A 16,365-nucleotide genomic window follows, 5' to 3' on the forward strand; every position below is an offset into this window, starting at 1 on the left:
GGCCGGGCAAGACAGAGAAAGGGGTGCGGAACAGGCATCCCGCGGAGCTGCCCGCAGGGCGGGAGAAAAGCGCAGCTAGCTTCGCTCCGCCCGCCTCCTCTTCCGGCCTCCTCCTGGCTCTGCCGCGCTTCAGTGGGAGTGGAGCTGCGCGTGAGAGGCGGGCCGGAGAGGCGGGCCGAAGAGGCAAAGGCCAGCGGGGTAGTCGAGGCCGCGGCCCGAGGTGGGGTTAGGCCGCGCGCGCGCGTGTGCGTGCGTGCGTGCATGCGTGCGTGGGCGCGGTCCACAGCACGCCGTGCGCGAGGCGGATGTCCGGGCCGGCTGGGCCGGGGCCGCGGACGAGATGGCGGAAGGTGGAGGCTGCCGTGAGCGACCGGATGCGGAGACCCAGAAATCGGAGCTCGGGGCCTTGATGAGGACCACGCTCCAACGAGGGGCGCAGTGGTGAGCGCCAGGCCCGCCGTGCCGCCCTCAAAGCCAGGGGCAGGGGCTCTGGCCCTAAGGCCGACCCCTCTTTCCCGGCTTGGGTAGGGGCCGGGCGGGGGCGATGTTAGTGACCCTTGCAGGGTGTCCTGAGCCCTGTCCCTCAGGAGAGGAAAGTAGGATCACCTCTGGGAAAGAGTGAAGGTCGTCCCGGCCCATTCAGAGCCCCAGAGAGTGGACCCGGTGGGGGAGAGGGCTGCAGGATGCGGGGAAGGGGGGGGTGCTCACGGGGACCTTCAGGATGTGAAGAGCCCTTTACCTTCGAGGAATTGCAGTGTGACCTTGAGCGAAGGCGACCACACCTCCCAGACCCTGGTTCCTTACTGTTAAAGCCAGGGTAACCAGTATTTGGCACCCCCGCCCTTTGGGTTGAGAAGAAGATCAGAAGTAGATACTTTTGTAACTTGTAAACTGCCGTGCGGGTGCCAAGGTTAGAAGCTGAACAAATGTTTGAGAGCTCCAGGTTACTTTGGTAGTAAATGTCAAAAATAATTGTGGCGGCAGCATTTCGGAGTGGGAGAGGAGGATAGATTAGAGCCTAGATAAAAAGATTAAAAGTTCAGGGTTTGGAAGAGCAAGTCTGAGACCAGAGGTTTCTTAAATTGTTTAGTAGAAGAGAAGATACTTCGACTAGTTAGATTTCTTGGTAGTCTTATCGTGTGAGAGTAGAAAGCTAGGGCTTGGCTTTGCATTGAACTTGATTGAACGAACATCCGTCTTTAAGAAACTGTGGCTGTGTTGATAATGCCGTTTACAGTAACAGGGGAATTGAGCAGGGAAGGGAAACATTGGGATTAGGAGGAGTTCAGATAGGGCTTTACAGTGTTCTTCAGCTGGCCAAGCTGTGAAATGCAGGGCAAGCAGAGGAAATTATCCTGCATAGGGGTGATATATGAAGGACACTCAGCAGAACCAGAGGAAATTTGAGATAGACTAAGAACACGCACTAAAAGTGTTTGGAGGGTGCTGTTCAAGGGGTTTGGAGGGAAAAGAGCATTGTAGAGATTTGGATATATTTATGGATCTTTGTGGCCTCTGGGAAGCTGCCTGATCTCTGAAGTTTGTTGGCTATAAAACTTAAAGGACTCACCAATATAATTGTGCTCCCCCCCCCCCCGAGATTTCCCCCTCCTTCTTAGTTGTAAAACAGCATAGTGATACTTTTTTTTTTTTTTAAGCTTATTTATTTTGAGAGAGAGGGAAAGAGAATATGAGCAGGGGAGAGGCAGAGAGAGAGGGAGAAAGAGGATCGATCCCAAGCAGGCTCCACAGTGTCAACACATAGCTGGACTTGGGGCTTGAACTCATGAACCGTGAGATCATGATAGCCTAAACCAAGAGTCAGATGCTTAACTGACAGCCACCCACACACCCCAACAGCATAGTGATACTTTTTAAATATAACCAGAGCAACTTAATAACTAGACACTAGAAACTATTATATGTCACACCTAGACACTGTTGTATATGTATACACACTCGCTTGTTTTAAACACATAACTTTTATAAAAAAGTTATGAATTGATTTTTTTATTACAAAGTGCCATATTTACAGTTTTAAAATAAAGCCTTTTTCTTAGAAATGTTACAAACATTAATATGGTTTTACAAACTACAACAGTGTGGGGGAATGAATTAGCCTGGTTGCTTGACTTCAAATGAAGTTTTTTTGAATCTTAAAAAGGCCTGAGTCTGGGAAAAAATGTATATGCCTATATTTGATAAGAGATTAGTATCCCTTTGTCAGATTACAAAACAGAAGGCAGATTTTTACTGGTTGGGATATTTTTCTTTTTATGTTTTAGTCTTAATCAAATATTTATCAAGTGCCTTCTATTTGCAGGGAGCTAACTCTCTGTGCCTAGATGTCTATAGATATGAAACACATGCATTTTTTAAATATTTTCTTTGGTACTCACAGGAAATCTGAAGTGTGTGGTGTTATTATCGCATTTTCAGAAAGAAAATTAACTTAATGCTCTACATGTCAAACAGTGTAACCAAACTGTCTTGGACAAGGACCTCTATAAAGATCATTATGAAATTAATGACTTGCTTATTAGCAAACAAGATTTTACTCATAGGAGGACATCATTTATTTATTTATTTATTTATTTATTAAATGAGTAGTAGATATTTTTCTTTTTAATGTTTATTTGTTTTTGACACAGTGCAAGCAGGGGAGGGGCAGAGAGAGAGGGAGATACAGAATCTGAAGCAAGCTCCAGGCTCTGAGCTGTCAGCAGAGAGCTTGAAGTACGGCTTGAACCCACGAACCGTGAGATCATGACCTGAGCCTAAGTCGGACGCTTAACCAACTGAGCCACCCAGACACCCCAGAAGGACATCATTTAAAAAAGCCTTTTGAGGTGTGCTTCGGTGGTTCAGTCAGTTAAGCATCCAACCCTTGATTTTGTCTCAGGTCATGATCTCATGGTTTGTGAGTTTGAGCCCTGCATCAGGCTCTGTGCTAACAGTGTGGAATCAGCTTCGGAATCTCTCAATCTCTCTCTTTTCCCTGCTCCTCCCCTGCTCACTCTCTCTTTCTCTCTCAAATAAATAAGTAAATAAATAAATAAACATTTATTAAAAAAGACCTTTTGAAGCCAATCGTTTCCTTTTATTTATTCATTAGTTATTTATAAATTATAATATAAATATAAATTATTTGTATTTATTTATTTTTAAGGAAGCTCTACACTCAATGTGGGGCTTGAACTCACGACCCGGAGATCAAGAGTCACACACTCCACTGACTGAGCCAGCCAGCTGCCCCTATTCATTTTTTCAAAAATCATTTCAGTTTATGGATTTTTTTACCTTTGCCAGACCATGTCTGCCATGTGGGGCCTATTCTGGCTTTTGTTCTTAAGAGTGTGTTTTTGAGTGGGGACTGTGTATTGCTCAGGTGGGAAAACCATAAAAAAAAAAATTAAGAGAGCAGTTGCAGAAACTTACAACCTCAGCTTTTCTGGTATAGTAAATTTTTGTCTGTCTCTAGGTATCTTATTGACAGCCGGTGGTTCAAGCAGTGGAAGAAGTATGTGGGCTTCGACAGCTGGGATATGTACAATGTGGGTGAACACAATCTGTTTCCTGGCCCAATAGATAACTCTGGACTCTTTTCAGGTATAGTATCCCATTGCTTTTCTTTTGTTTAAAAAAATTTTTTTTAATTCTATTTATTTTGGAGAGAGAGAGAGACAGAGTGTGAACAGGGGAGGGGCAGAGAGAGAAAGGGAGACACAGAATCCAAAGCAGGCTGCAGGTTCTGAGCTGTCAGCACAGAGCCCGATGCAGGGCTCGAACCCACAAACCGTGAGATCATGACCTGAGCCAAAGTCAGACACTTAACTGACTGAGCCACCTAGGTGCCCCCCCCCCCACCATTGCTTTTCTAACTGAAATATTCCAGGCACGCAGTGGTCTGAGGTGGTGTTTATCAGTAACATGGACATGACGAACCTAACTTTGCTACTATGAGGGGATAGAAATAAGTATCCTTGATTTGTATCTATCAAAGAAGGCTTTGTAGACACTCAGGGAGAAGTTAAGTTACTCTTTTCCTTAACTGCTTCTAAAGAGCAGCTTCCAGTATTTTTCTTTTTGCAAATTAGTTCTGCTAGAGATGTCAGATTTTAGATTAGCATGTGGAATGGAAAGAATAGGATATCATTTTGAAATTGCATCTGGAATCTGAAATTTGGGCACCAGAATGTTCTGTGTTAAACTTTGCGGTTGAACAAACTGTAGACCTGTCTCATCCATCAAACATTCCTGTGATGGTTGTTTGTCACAGAAGTGGTGTGAGGAGAAGTAGAAGGTAGAGCTACCATCACGATCAGCTCCCAGTGGAAGAAGTGACTGAAAAAGTGATGTGTGACCTACCAGAGCTGGGCTTGTACCTGTAGATGCATTGAGATGACAGTTGGGCTTTCTCAGGCTCTTTTCTGCCTAGCTTTAGACTCAACTTGCAAGCAGGACACAGGTGATCTGTTGATTTTGCCCCAAATCGGAGCAGTAGGAAGATAGACAATACATGAAGCTTGATCCAAGTACCTAACACCAAGCTGGGTGTTTTTAAAAATGAGCAGTGCTTCGGGCTCCTGGGTGGTTTAGTTGGTTGAGTGTCTCTTTTTCGACTCAGGTCATGATCCCAGGGTTGTGGGATCAAGCCCCACATTGGGGTCCATGCTCAGCATGGAGCCTGCTTGAGATTCTCCCTCCTCTTTCTCTCTCTCTCTCTCTCTCTCTCTCTCTCTCCCTCCCCTCCCTCTCCCCCCCCCCCCCAAAATGCTCAGACTTGTTTTAGTGGAGGTCTAATGACATAATGAATAATTCATGTACTTTGTTTCCTGATGTAGGTCACATATGGTGGCATCATACCATGAAGTTGCCCTAAGGGAGCACAGCAGTGTATTTGCACTTTTCTTCCCCATGCCCTGCTCTTTTTTATTTTATTTTTTCCAGTAATCTCTAACCCCAACGTGGGACTCAATCTCATGACCCTGAGATCAGGAGTCGCATGCTGTACTGACTGAGGGGGAGACAGAGGATCCAAAGCGGGCTCTGCACTGACAGCAGAGAACCCAACGCAGGGCTTAAAGTAGGACGCTCAACCGACTGAGTCACCCAGGTCCCCATTCTTTTTTTTTTTTTTTAATAGATTTTTTTTTTTTTTAATGTTTATTTTTGAGAGAGGGAGAAACAGCACAAGCGGGGGAGGGACAGAGACACAGAATCTGAAACAGGCTCCAGGCTCTGAGCTGTCAGCACAGAGTCTGATGTGGGGCTCAAACTCGTGAATGGTGAGATCATGACCTAAGCTGAAGTTGGACAATCAACCGACTAAGTCACCCAGGTGCCCTATGAATAGGAGATTTCTTAATGCTTTTAAAAGTACTAGTGATAAGAATCCTAGGAGTAGAGGGGCTCTCTGAAGTCATTTTGCATGATTTTCAGCTAAGGGCAGGCATTTCTTCCATGGTCCCCCAATTTGATGTCATCTGGCTTTGGCTTGAAACATTTGCTGTGTGCTTAGGAAGTGAGAAGTACATTCTGTTCAGACCCTGCTTCCTTGGAACATAGACAGTACAGGAATGACCTATTTCATGATTGAGGGTCACCCCTTAGTCCCCAGGCTTTCAGTCACCTGCCAGTCCCAGTTGGGCTGCCTTTCATCTAGGGTCACAGGAGTGGCTGGACGGGGCTCTTGAAAGTGGGGAGGGATGGGGTACAACATGTCCTTGTTTATGTTGTCCACAGAGCACCCCTTTTCTCATTGCCACCTCTGCCCCTACTGTCTATCAGATGGAATATCTGTGCTTAGGCCAACCAGTGCTCTCATTTCCCCCCTTTATTTGCCACTCTGTTGAAGAAATTTGTAGACTAAATCCCCAATTCAAAACCCCTGTGTAATTTTTTAGCATGATGCCAGTTTTAGGTGAACTTTGAAATTTCCAGTTAAGTGAAATTGAAATCCCAGTTGTGTTTATCGCATTTGCACTGTTGTGTCTAAGAATGAAATGTTTGGGAAAATCATCACTGAGCCTTAGATGGGAAAATGCCCTGTGGAAATGATGGGCTTGGGGATGGTGCTGCTGAAAGCTGTGTGTTCTTTTCCCACATTTAAAGGTTTCTGGCTGTTGCTAGGCACAGTATGGATGGCCAGATCTGTGTAGTGCTTAGTGTTGGAAATGAAGAAGGGATATCTCCCCAAGTAAGACAATAAGCGAATAACTTCTGTGAGTTTTTTTTTTTTTTAATTTTGTTTTTTTTTAACGTTTATTTATTTTTGAGACAGAGACAGAGCATGAACGGGGGGGAGGGTCAGAGAGAGAGGGAGACACAGAATCCGAAGCAGGCTCCAGGCTCTGAGCCGTCAGCACAGAGCCCGATGCGGGGCTTGAACTCACGGACCGTGAGATCATGACCTGAGCCGAAGTCGGCCGCCCAACCAACTGAACCACCCAGGCGCCCCACTTCTGTGAGTTTTAATTTATAAATCAGAGAAAAGTTTGGAATTTAGGTTGTCAGTTTTGGGGGGAAGCATTTGTCTCAAGCAGGCTGATACCAGTGGGTCATCCTTCTGAACAGAAAAGGCCTGGTTTGTCATTGTTAATAATCATGCCAGAGCTGCTGTGGAAAGTGGGTGGCTCATCACGTAGAAGTGTCCACCTTTTTTTTTTTTTTTTTTTTAATGTTTATTTATTTTTGAGAGAGAGAGAGACAGCATGAGCTGGGGAGGGGCAGAGAGAGAGGGAGACACAGAATCCGAAGCAGGCTCTAGGCTCTGAGCTGTCAGCACAGAACCCGACGCGGGGCTCAAACTCACGACTGTGAGATCATGGCCTGAGCCGAAGTCAGACGCCCAACCGACTGAGCCACCCAGGTGCCCCTTAATTATAGTAAAATACACATAACATAAAACTTATCACCTTGACCATTTTTAAGTGTACAGTTCAGTAGTATTAAGCATATTTACATTGTTTTGCAGCCTATCTCCAGAACTTTTTCACCTTGGAAAACTGAAACCCCATACCTATTAAGCAGTAACTCCTAGCCCCTTTTCCTCCAAGCCCCTGGAAACCCTCATTCTACTTTCTATATCTGAATCTGGCTACTCTAGATACCTCATTTAAGTAGAATCATTCAGTATTTGTTCTTCTGTGACTGCCTTATTTTATTTAGTATATTAGTATAGTATTCTCGGGTTCATCCTCATAGCGAGGTCAGAATTTCCTTCCCTTTTAAAGGTTGAATAATATTCTGCTATAGGTATATACCACATCATGTTTATCCATTCATCCATCTCCCCTTGGTATTCTTGTCCTCCACCGCTGTTTAATTCCTTTCCTATTTCCTTGGAGATGAAATTTCAAGGCAGAGGTGGATCAGATCTGAATTTTGCTCTAAGGAAGGGCAGAAGAGCTGATTGGATAGGGTATAAACTGGTGTTGAGGGGGTGGGTGATGACAAGCCCTGGTCACCTTGTGAATGCTGCTTATGGTTTTAGTTTTTTGTTTTTAACATCGTCTGCCTTGAGTTACGGATGAGTTGCACCATTGTGGGTACTTCTGCTTTCCCAGTTTTGTGGCTTGCGCTACCACAGGAGTGGGTGTTGAAGAGCACAGAGGCTCCCTTCTTGGGAGGGGATGGGTCTTTCCTTGATCCAGTTCCTTGGTCCTCAGTTGAGGGAGTAGGTTTCAGATCATGAACTTCCACTTCTGACTCCCAATCATGTTGCCTGCCTGTGGTAGGTGCGAGGTGGACGTTTAGCATGTTGGAGTATTACATATTTTCTTCCTCCACAGGGGGTTATCTAGCTAGGTTTTGACTTGGACTATTGAAAACTAAGAATACCAAATGACTCTTGGTAAAATAAAGTTGACTTCAATGACGTGTTTGTTGCTTTCTTAGTAAATCAGGAGAAGGGTTGCCTGGGTGGCTCAGTCGGTTGAGTGTCTGACTTCAGCTCAGGTCATGAACTCGTGGTTCGTGAGTTCGAGCCCTGCATCGGCTCTGTGCTGACAGGTGGAGCCTGGAGCCTGTGTCAGATACTGTCTCTCTCTCTCTGCCCCTTGCCCACTCACACTCTGTCTCTTTCTCTCTCAAAAATAAACAAACATTAAAAAATTATTAGTATTTCAGGAGAAGACGATGTATATATTTTTAGGTGTTTGTTTTATGTATTTTGAGAGTGAGAGAGAACACGTGTGCACAGTGAGCAGGAGATGGGCAGAGAAAGAGGGAGAGAGGATCCAAAGCAGGCTTTGCAATGTTAGCATGCAGCCCAGTGTGGGGCATGAACTGATGAACTGTGAGATCATGACCTGAGCCGAAATCAAGAGTCAGACTCAACCAACTGAGCCACGCCCAGGCACCCCGAGGAGAAGATGGCATTTGACCTCAGTGAAATTTCACTAAGCAGAATGTTATGTTAAATATTCATAATTAACAATTTTAATTGTGGACTCTGGAAGCACTTTGAAAATGTAAATTGGAGGTTTTCTCTTTTATTCTTCCTTCTCCATTCAATTACAGGAGAAGTACACATTCCTCATAAAATGTTCTGAAAGCATGGCTAAAGACGGCTTTCAGGTCTGCTCTGTGTTATGGCCAGAGACAGGATTTTGGAATTTTGTCCTGTTATTATAAATAATTTTCTTGTTTCTGAAAACTACATAAGAATCCTGTAAAACAAACATTTCTGAGAGAAGAGCAGTGAGTTATGAGCTGTTTTCTTTTTTCAGATCCGGAGAGTCAGACCTTGAAAGAACATTTAATTGATGAATTGGATTATGTATTGGTCCCAACCGAGGCCTGGAATAAATTACTCAACTGGTATGGCTGTGTAGAAGGCCAGCAGCCCATTGTCAGAAAAGTGAGTACATGAATTGTCACAGCTGTTGGTCAGTGTCTGTGAGTGCTCCCTGGGGGACACTGACTAGAGTTGGTTTCCTGGGGTACTGGATGTGCCTAAGTGGTCGAGTAGAGGTGTTTGAGGCCTTGTTTCTGGTTCTCTTTAGGGAATTGTGATCGTGAGTGGTGGTGAGTGAGGCTGCTCACTTGGGGTGTTATAGTGAGTGGCCTCCAAACATCAGAGCTGCCCAATGGCTTGGGGTGTGTCCAGCAGTGTCATGAGAGCACTTTCAGGAAGGCTGTATGAGAGAAAGTTTACTTGGGGTCATAGGGACCTATGGTAATGTACCGCTTCCTGTTTATCTTAAAACTTTTCTGAAACTGCTTTTGCCTCTGTGTTTAAGAGTCTTTGGCCACACTGTTGAATGTCTCAAAAAGCAGGTGTTTATAAGCCAGAGAATAGCCTCTTGAGGGAAACAGGGTATGGGATAGACACCTGGATTCCTAACCCCTCTGGTAGATGGGACTCATGAAAAGACCAGCCACTCTGACTCCCACAGTTGTTTGCTTGTCCTACCAGAGGGAAAATCACAAGATCCCACATGCCTGCTGATAGGTAGCCATTGAGTAAATTTCTCACTGTCTGGTTTGTAGTTCCCCTTCTTAGAGTAGGAAAGAGCTGCAGTCCTGAGGCCATGCTTCTAAGGATCACTGTTCAGGGCCAGAGCTACCTTCTTTTCCAGCTAGAAACCTGGGCCCCTGAGAGGGGTTAGGGATCAAAAAGTTGGGGGCATGCCAGTGTCCTGCAGATGTCTCCTAATGCCCACAGTGTTGCCATATGGTGAGTGTTCGGCTGCCTCAGGGATTTAACTATATTCTCTAGTCCTCTCATTTGACAAACCTTGAAAAGGAGACATCATGATCCTGATTTAGAGATGAACAGTGGCTTCCCTGTTGTGCAGTGTTGTTCCATCCGGACGCTTTTCCTCATGAGTGGGAAAAAGATTTTTAAACTCCTAGGATGGATGCCAGTGGCTTTAAAAATCTGATCACTTAGGGAAACTGATAACTGTGTGAATTCTGCCTTTTACCACTGACAAAACCTATTGCTTCCAAGACTGCCCGGTGTGGAACCCCTGCTCCTTCACCTGTGCCTCTTACTTGCAGGTTGTGGAGCATGGCCTGTTTGTCAAACACTGCAAAGTGGAGGTATATTTGCTGGAACTGAAGCTCTGTGAGAACAGTGACCCCACCAATGTGCTGAGTTGCCATTTCAGCAAGGCAGACACCATTGGTGAGTAGCTGGGCTGGGGTCCCAGGTATCCATTGGGAGAGTGCAGGGCATTGTGGCTAATGGGAGGGAAGCCAGGTTCCCCCTTCAGAATTGTTACCCACATAGTCTCAGGTTGTGGTTACCAGTCCTGACGTGGGAGCCTGCTCTCATAGAGAGCCAAGCCTGGGAATCGTGTTCTGTAGAACACCTGGCATGGCCCCTGCCCATTTGACATACGGTGGTAAAGGTGAGGAAATGCAGATTCAGAGAGGTCAAAGTAACTTAAAAAATCTTTGTGAGAAAGTGGCAGGGCTAGTATTTGAAACCACATGGGTCTTAACTTCAAAGATAAGTTTTCTCACCTTTCTTTATTGTTGATATGCTATGTAAATGGGACCCACATCCTCAAAGAAGGAGGAGCATAGAGAAAGTTTCTAGGTATGTGAGTGCGAGAAGATGCCAGTGGAAGATGTGTGGCCTTAGGAGTCACCATGGGGCTGAGGTCAGTCAGAACTTTTGGTCCAAAGCACCCTGTGACCCTCTGAACAGGAAGGAGGATGAGCAATTGCCCGGTATGGGTACCTTTAGCCTTGCATCTGGAGAAGGCCTTGAGTGATCTTTCTGCTCGTCCCTAGCAACCATCGAGAAGGAGATGCGGAAGCTGTTCAACATCCCTGCTGAGCGTGAAACACGGCTGTGGAACAAATACATGAGCAACACTTATGAGCAGCTGAGCAAGCTAGACAACACTGTCCAGGATGCGGGGCTGTACCAGGGTCAGGTAGGAGGGCTCAGGCCATGCCCCAGCAGGCAGCTCTGCCAGATACCTGCCAGACATCTGGTTCTGAGCACATTAGCAGTGAGGTGCTTTGCATATTCCTTATATGGTTTTCCCTTTCACTCAGGTGCTAGTAATTGAGCCCCAAAATGAAGATGGCACATGGCCGAGGCAGACCTTGCAGTCAAAGTAAGTGAACTCTTTCTCCCTTGTGGGTGGGCACACAGGTGTAAGAGAGACGCTGTTTCCTAAAGCAGTTATTGTGCTAAGAAAAATTTTTGGGGAGTCAGATGAAGAAACATGCTATTTCATATCCAGAGTCTGTAATCCTGGCCTTGGGTGAGCAGTGTGCTGGGCAGCTGTCTGAGGAAAGCTGTCAAGGTGTGTGAACAAGATGGTGAGCCTCTCCTTGTTGAGAATGAGAGAAGGAAGAGAAGGGGCCCAGATCTGGGAATGCTTTTCTGCCAAGAGGTGGCTTTGTTTTTGTCAAGGCCATTCATTTTCTCCACCTGTGGTGAGAGGCTTGGATGGGAAAGAAGAGGGCTCAGGCATGGGATCTTGTATGACTTAAAGGTAGTAGTTTGATCCCACCCCGCTTTTTAACCATGGGCCTGTTAGTCATTGTTGCTTACTCGGGGAATGTTGCTAAACTGGGACCCCAGGCATCTCTGTCTCAGGAGAGGTTTGTGGGTGGTGTGGAATTATGCATGTCTGAGAAGGGGACAGAAAGGAAACATGAGTTTTTCTTTTTTTTTAGTTATTTGTTTTGTTTTGGTTTTTAAATTTTTTTTTAATTTTTTTTTTTAACGTTTATTCATTTTTGGGACAGAGAGAGACAGGGCATGAATGGGGGAGGGTCAGAGAGAGGGAGACACAGAATCCGAAACAGGCTCCAGGCTCCGAGCTGTCAGCACAGAGCCCGACGCGGGGCTTGAACTCACGGACCGCGAGATCGTGACCTGAGCCAAAGTCGGCCGCTCAACCGACTGAGCCACCCAGGCGCCCCATATTTATTTATTTTGAGAGAGAGAGAGAGACAGTACGAGTTGGGGAGGGGCAGAGAGAGAGAGAGAATGAATGAATCCCAGACAGGCTCCACACCTTCAGCATGGAGCCCGACGCAGGGCCCAAACCCACAAACCCACAAGATCATGACCTGAGCCGAAACCAAAAGTCGGATGCTTAACGGACTGAGCCACCCAGGTACCCCATGTTTTTTTATGGTAGAAGGTGGGGGGATTGTGTCTGTGGTCTGATAGTTACGGGGACAGTGTTGGTCTTTGCTCTCTTCCTTCAGTCAGGTCTTGGACAGGGACTATTTCATATTGATGGGCTCGTAGCTCCTTTGAGAGTCATGAAAGCTACCTGCTCTCTCTTGAGAAACACTCAAGAAGACACAGCGTTTTGCCAACAGTCTCAAGGGTTTTAACAGATACTCTAGCCATGGACTCCAGTTTTAGAAACCCTGGTCACCAATTCCTGACAAATTGACAAAATAGCTGTGGTAGGCAGGATAATACCACCCTCCATGTCCACGTCCTAATCCCCTAGAACCTTTGAATATGTTAGGTTACATGGCAAAAGTGATTAAGATGTGATTAAGGGTCTTGAGATGGGGAGATTATCCTGGATTATCTGGATGGGCCCCATGTAATCACAGGATGGACGAGGGAGATGAGAGTCAGAGAAGGAGATGTGGGGACAGAGCAGAGTCCAACTGATGAAATGGGAGAAAGACTTCACTGGCCATGAGCCAGGGAATGTGGGCAGCCTTAAGAAGTCCCTAGAGCCTCCACAAAGGAATACAGCTCTTGATTTTAGCTCAGTGAGAGTCATTTTGGATTTCTGACCTGCAAAATTGTTAAGATAATAAATTTGCATTGCGTGTACTTTTTTTTTTTTTTTAATATAAATTCAGTTTATTCATAAATTTGTGTTGTTTTAAGCCAGTAAATTTTTGGTAATTTGGACAACAGTAATTGGAAGGCTAGCCTTGGCTGCTGACTCCCTTCTTGGAACTGGAAATGCCACAGAACTGAGAGAAAATAACATTAAAAACTGTGAGGAACCCCTGGGGAGACAGAAGGTGATTGGATTCCAGTCTATGAGGTAGGGTTGACAGTTTGGAGCAGAAGAGGCTGGATATACTGGTCAAGGGAGACTGTTAGAGTTCTGCCTTTTTCTCTTCCCAGTGCTGCTTCTCCCCATCCCTTCCACACCCTGGGGTCCCAGATTCCAGTCAAGGGAGATAGCTTTTAGAAAAGAACAGTGTCTCCTTATATTTGCCTAAAGGTTAGAGTTTCTCTGCAAAGTGTGGCCAGTGGGCCCAGAGTGGGATTCCTGAGGTACACTCCCTTCCCCACTCCCCTAATGGCACCAGGTACTGTTCTAGATACTGAGGATGTAGCAGTAAATAAAGTCTCCATCCTCAAGGAGAAGTAAATGACAAATAAGAAAAATCCACATGGGGAAAAATCAGGGAAGAAAATCAGCAGGTGTAGGCTTTGGGAAGAGGCAGATTTAAATAGGATGATGGGGAGGCCCCACTGAGGTGCCATTTGAACACAGTTATGAAGGAGGTGAAGGAATCAGCAGTGAGTGGAGTGCTTATTAAGAATAACATTGTGAGGCAAAGGCGCCAGCAGCAGTGGAAGTTCTGAGGCAGAAGCAAGCTTTGTTGAAGACCGACAGGAGTTTGTTGTGGCTGTGGTGCCAGGAGTGATGGCAGGAGCTTTTGGGGGAAGGTGGTAGGCCCCGTTGACGGTTCTAGCTGTGCCTCTGGGGGAGGTAAGGAGCTCCTTGGAGGAGGTGTGGTAAGGGGAGAGATCTCACCTGGTGGGATCTCACCTGGTGAACAGCTCAGGGAGCCATAATGAGAAGCTGACCAGTATAGTTGGAATGAAAGGAAAATGGCAGATTGACAGCCTATGCTAGTGGGAGCATAATTCATGTTCCCAGCCTCATAGGAGGATGGAGTAAGCATAAAGAATACCACCAAGGAAAGGAGGAGGTGGGTACGTGAAACAGGAACAGGGTGGCATTCTTGGGAACAAAGAATTCAGGAGATGGGTTGAGTAGCAGAATGGATGTAACTGAAGCTGAATGAACAAGTTGGAAGGTCAAGTTGAAGAATTCTAGAAAGCATTAGGAGGGATGAAGAGATGAAAGCTAGGAGAAGCAAAATGCTATAGGATGAGGGTAGAAGTGGCAGTATTCGTATCTCAGAAGCAGAGAGGAAATGACTGGAGCAAGGGGAAGAAAATGTTTGAGGATAAAATGACCAAGAGTTTCTCAGAGATCACAAAAGAGGAAAGATCTGAAATTTAAAGAATGCTAAACACGACAGATGGAAGGAAGAAAGCCCACGCCTAGACACACTAGAGTAAAAGTTTAACAATGGAGATGTAGAGAAAATTCCACATCTTATTGAAAGAAAAAGTCACAAAGGAATAAGAAGCAGATTAGTATCAAACTTCTCAGTAGCACCAGTAGATCTGAGAGCTACTTTGTCAGTGTCAAAATAACTTTCTTGAAATATATATGTGTGTGTGTGTGTACATATATACATGTATGTATATATACGAATATATTTTATATATACAAATATGTATATAATGCATATAATATATATTATATATATATGTATAATATATATAAAATGCTTATTTGAGAGACAGAGAGTGTGCATGGGGTAGAGGGGGGGAGAGAGAGAGAGAGAGAGAGAGAAAGAATCTCAAGCAGGCTCCACACTGTCAGTGCAGAGCCTGACACGACTGAAACCCACAGTGAGATCATGACCCAACCAAAATTAAGAGTCGGACGCTTAATCTACTGAGCCACACAGGTGCCCCAAAAGTAAAATTTTAAAAGCAGAATTTTATACCCTACAAAACTATTACTTAAATGTAAAGATGAAATAATTGTTTTCTTTAGCGTAGATGACCTTGGAAGATTTTCCACACAGAGCTCCTATGTGGAAGCTACTGTTAGAACTCAGGCGCTTGCAGTAAAATCCATAACGTGTGAGAGAGAGCACATACCTGGGAAAATATTCTGTTGGCCAGAAAAGCAAGGGCTTTGTGATTTTGGAGTAAGCAAAGATTTTTGACACAAGAGAGAAGACACGGCACCACAAACCACGGAGGAGGAAATGGATAAAGGGGGTGACTTTTAAGTTAAGAACTTCTGTTCATCAAAGCATAAAAAGGCTAGCCACAGGGTGAGAAAAGATACCTGCAATACATATGTCTGACAAATTGCTTTTACCCAGAAGTTTGAAGAAATGCCTTAAGTCAGTAAGAAAAAGACAACTCCATTAGTAGAAGGGGCAAAAAATCTTTAACAGTTACTTTATAAAAGAGGCTGTCCAATGGCTTGTGAGCTTATGGAGAGGTGTCAACCTCAGCAGTCATCCAGAGATGGCAAATTAAAACCACAACACAGTGCTTCTGCACACCCACCAGAATGGCTTAGTGAAAAAGATGGACAGTACCAAGTGATGTTGAGGTGTGGAGCACCCCAAATTGTTGGACCCTGCCGATGGGGCATATAAATTGGTGTGATTTTAGAAGACTTGGCAACCCATGCTAAATGAAGAATTCTGTGTATTTATTCTGTAACTCAACGATCCACTCCTAGGCATACTGCCAACAGAAATACATCTCATGTTCACTTAAAGATAAGTTCAAAGATGTTCACAACAGCACTGCTTATCATACTCACTGGAGTTAACCCAGATGTCCATCCACCAAAATAGAGTGGATAGGTTAATTGAGGCATAGTCACACTGGAATTCTGTAGGGCCTCGACAACATTGAGTGTCGTGACCAATGCTGAATGAGAGAAGCCAGACATAAAACAGCATACTGTATTCTCTTGATAGGAAGTTTAAGAACAGGCAAAGCTCATCTAGGGGGCTCAAGGTCATGGTAGTGGTTAGCTGTGGGAAGAATCGTAACTAAAGGGAGTATGAAGAGGACACCAGAGGTTTAGTGCTGTCCTGCTTCAGAGTCAGGGTTCTGGTTATATAGATGTATTCACTTGATGAAAATTTCTTGATTTTTTACTTAGATGGTTTATGCATTCTCTATGTAATTCTTTGCTAAAAAGTTTAATAAGAAGAAAAATTTAAGAAAGCAATCCATAGCAAAAGCAGTCCAGAAGTAAATTCTGGGTAATCCCAACATGGAAGGCAAGTGAGGAAATGGGAGGCAGTAAAAAGCAGAGAGAGATGGGAATGTCATCCGCCCTTTCTCTTGTGGAGAAATGTAGATAGTTACAAGTTTAAGTAATTGATAGGGAAAAATAAAAATAGTTACAGGTCCTAATAAGTTAATGGAGTAACTGCCAGAAATCTAAAATAGAATGTATATCTTTGAAATACACTGTGTCGATTAGGAAAGGTTTGCTGGCAGTTAAGAAAGACTAGACGATCAGTTTGTGAAGAAAGATGCTGAGGTCTTTCCTAAAAGAA

General features: G+C 44.8%; 1 protein-coding gene across 3 annotated transcripts in view; it reads left to right on the forward strand.

Moving 5' to 3' along the window:
* The first annotated feature begins 259 nt into the window (after window positions 1-259).
* USP4 (ubiquitin specific peptidase 4) overlaps window positions 260-16,365 on the forward strand; it is a 48,545-nt gene continuing 32,439 nt past the window's right edge. Inside the window, exons 1-6 of one of the 3 annotated variants that reach the window (XR_015248392.1) lie at window positions 260-441; window positions 3,482-3,609; window positions 8,733-8,863; window positions 10,009-10,135; window positions 10,750-10,895; window positions 11,020-11,081. Coding sequence is in view for 2 of the 3 variants with exons in the window: in XM_086698223.1 (XP_086554349.1) it covers window positions 341-441; window positions 3,482-3,609; window positions 8,733-8,863; window positions 10,009-10,135; window positions 10,750-10,895; window positions 11,020-11,081 (695 nt within the window). In the remaining variant the exon portion in view is untranslated. The remainder of the gene's footprint in view (window positions 442-3,481; window positions 3,610-8,732; window positions 8,864-10,008; window positions 10,136-10,749; window positions 10,896-11,019; window positions 11,082-16,365) is intronic. The other 2 variants (XM_086698223.1, XM_086698222.1) reach the window with 2 other exon arrangements.

This window comes from Puma concolor, chromosome A2, assembly GCF_028749965.1.
Source record: "Puma concolor isolate L17-30 chromosome A2, mPumCon1.1.hap2, whole genome shotgun sequence".
NCBI lineage: Eukaryota > Metazoa > Chordata > Mammalia > Carnivora > Felidae > Puma > Puma concolor.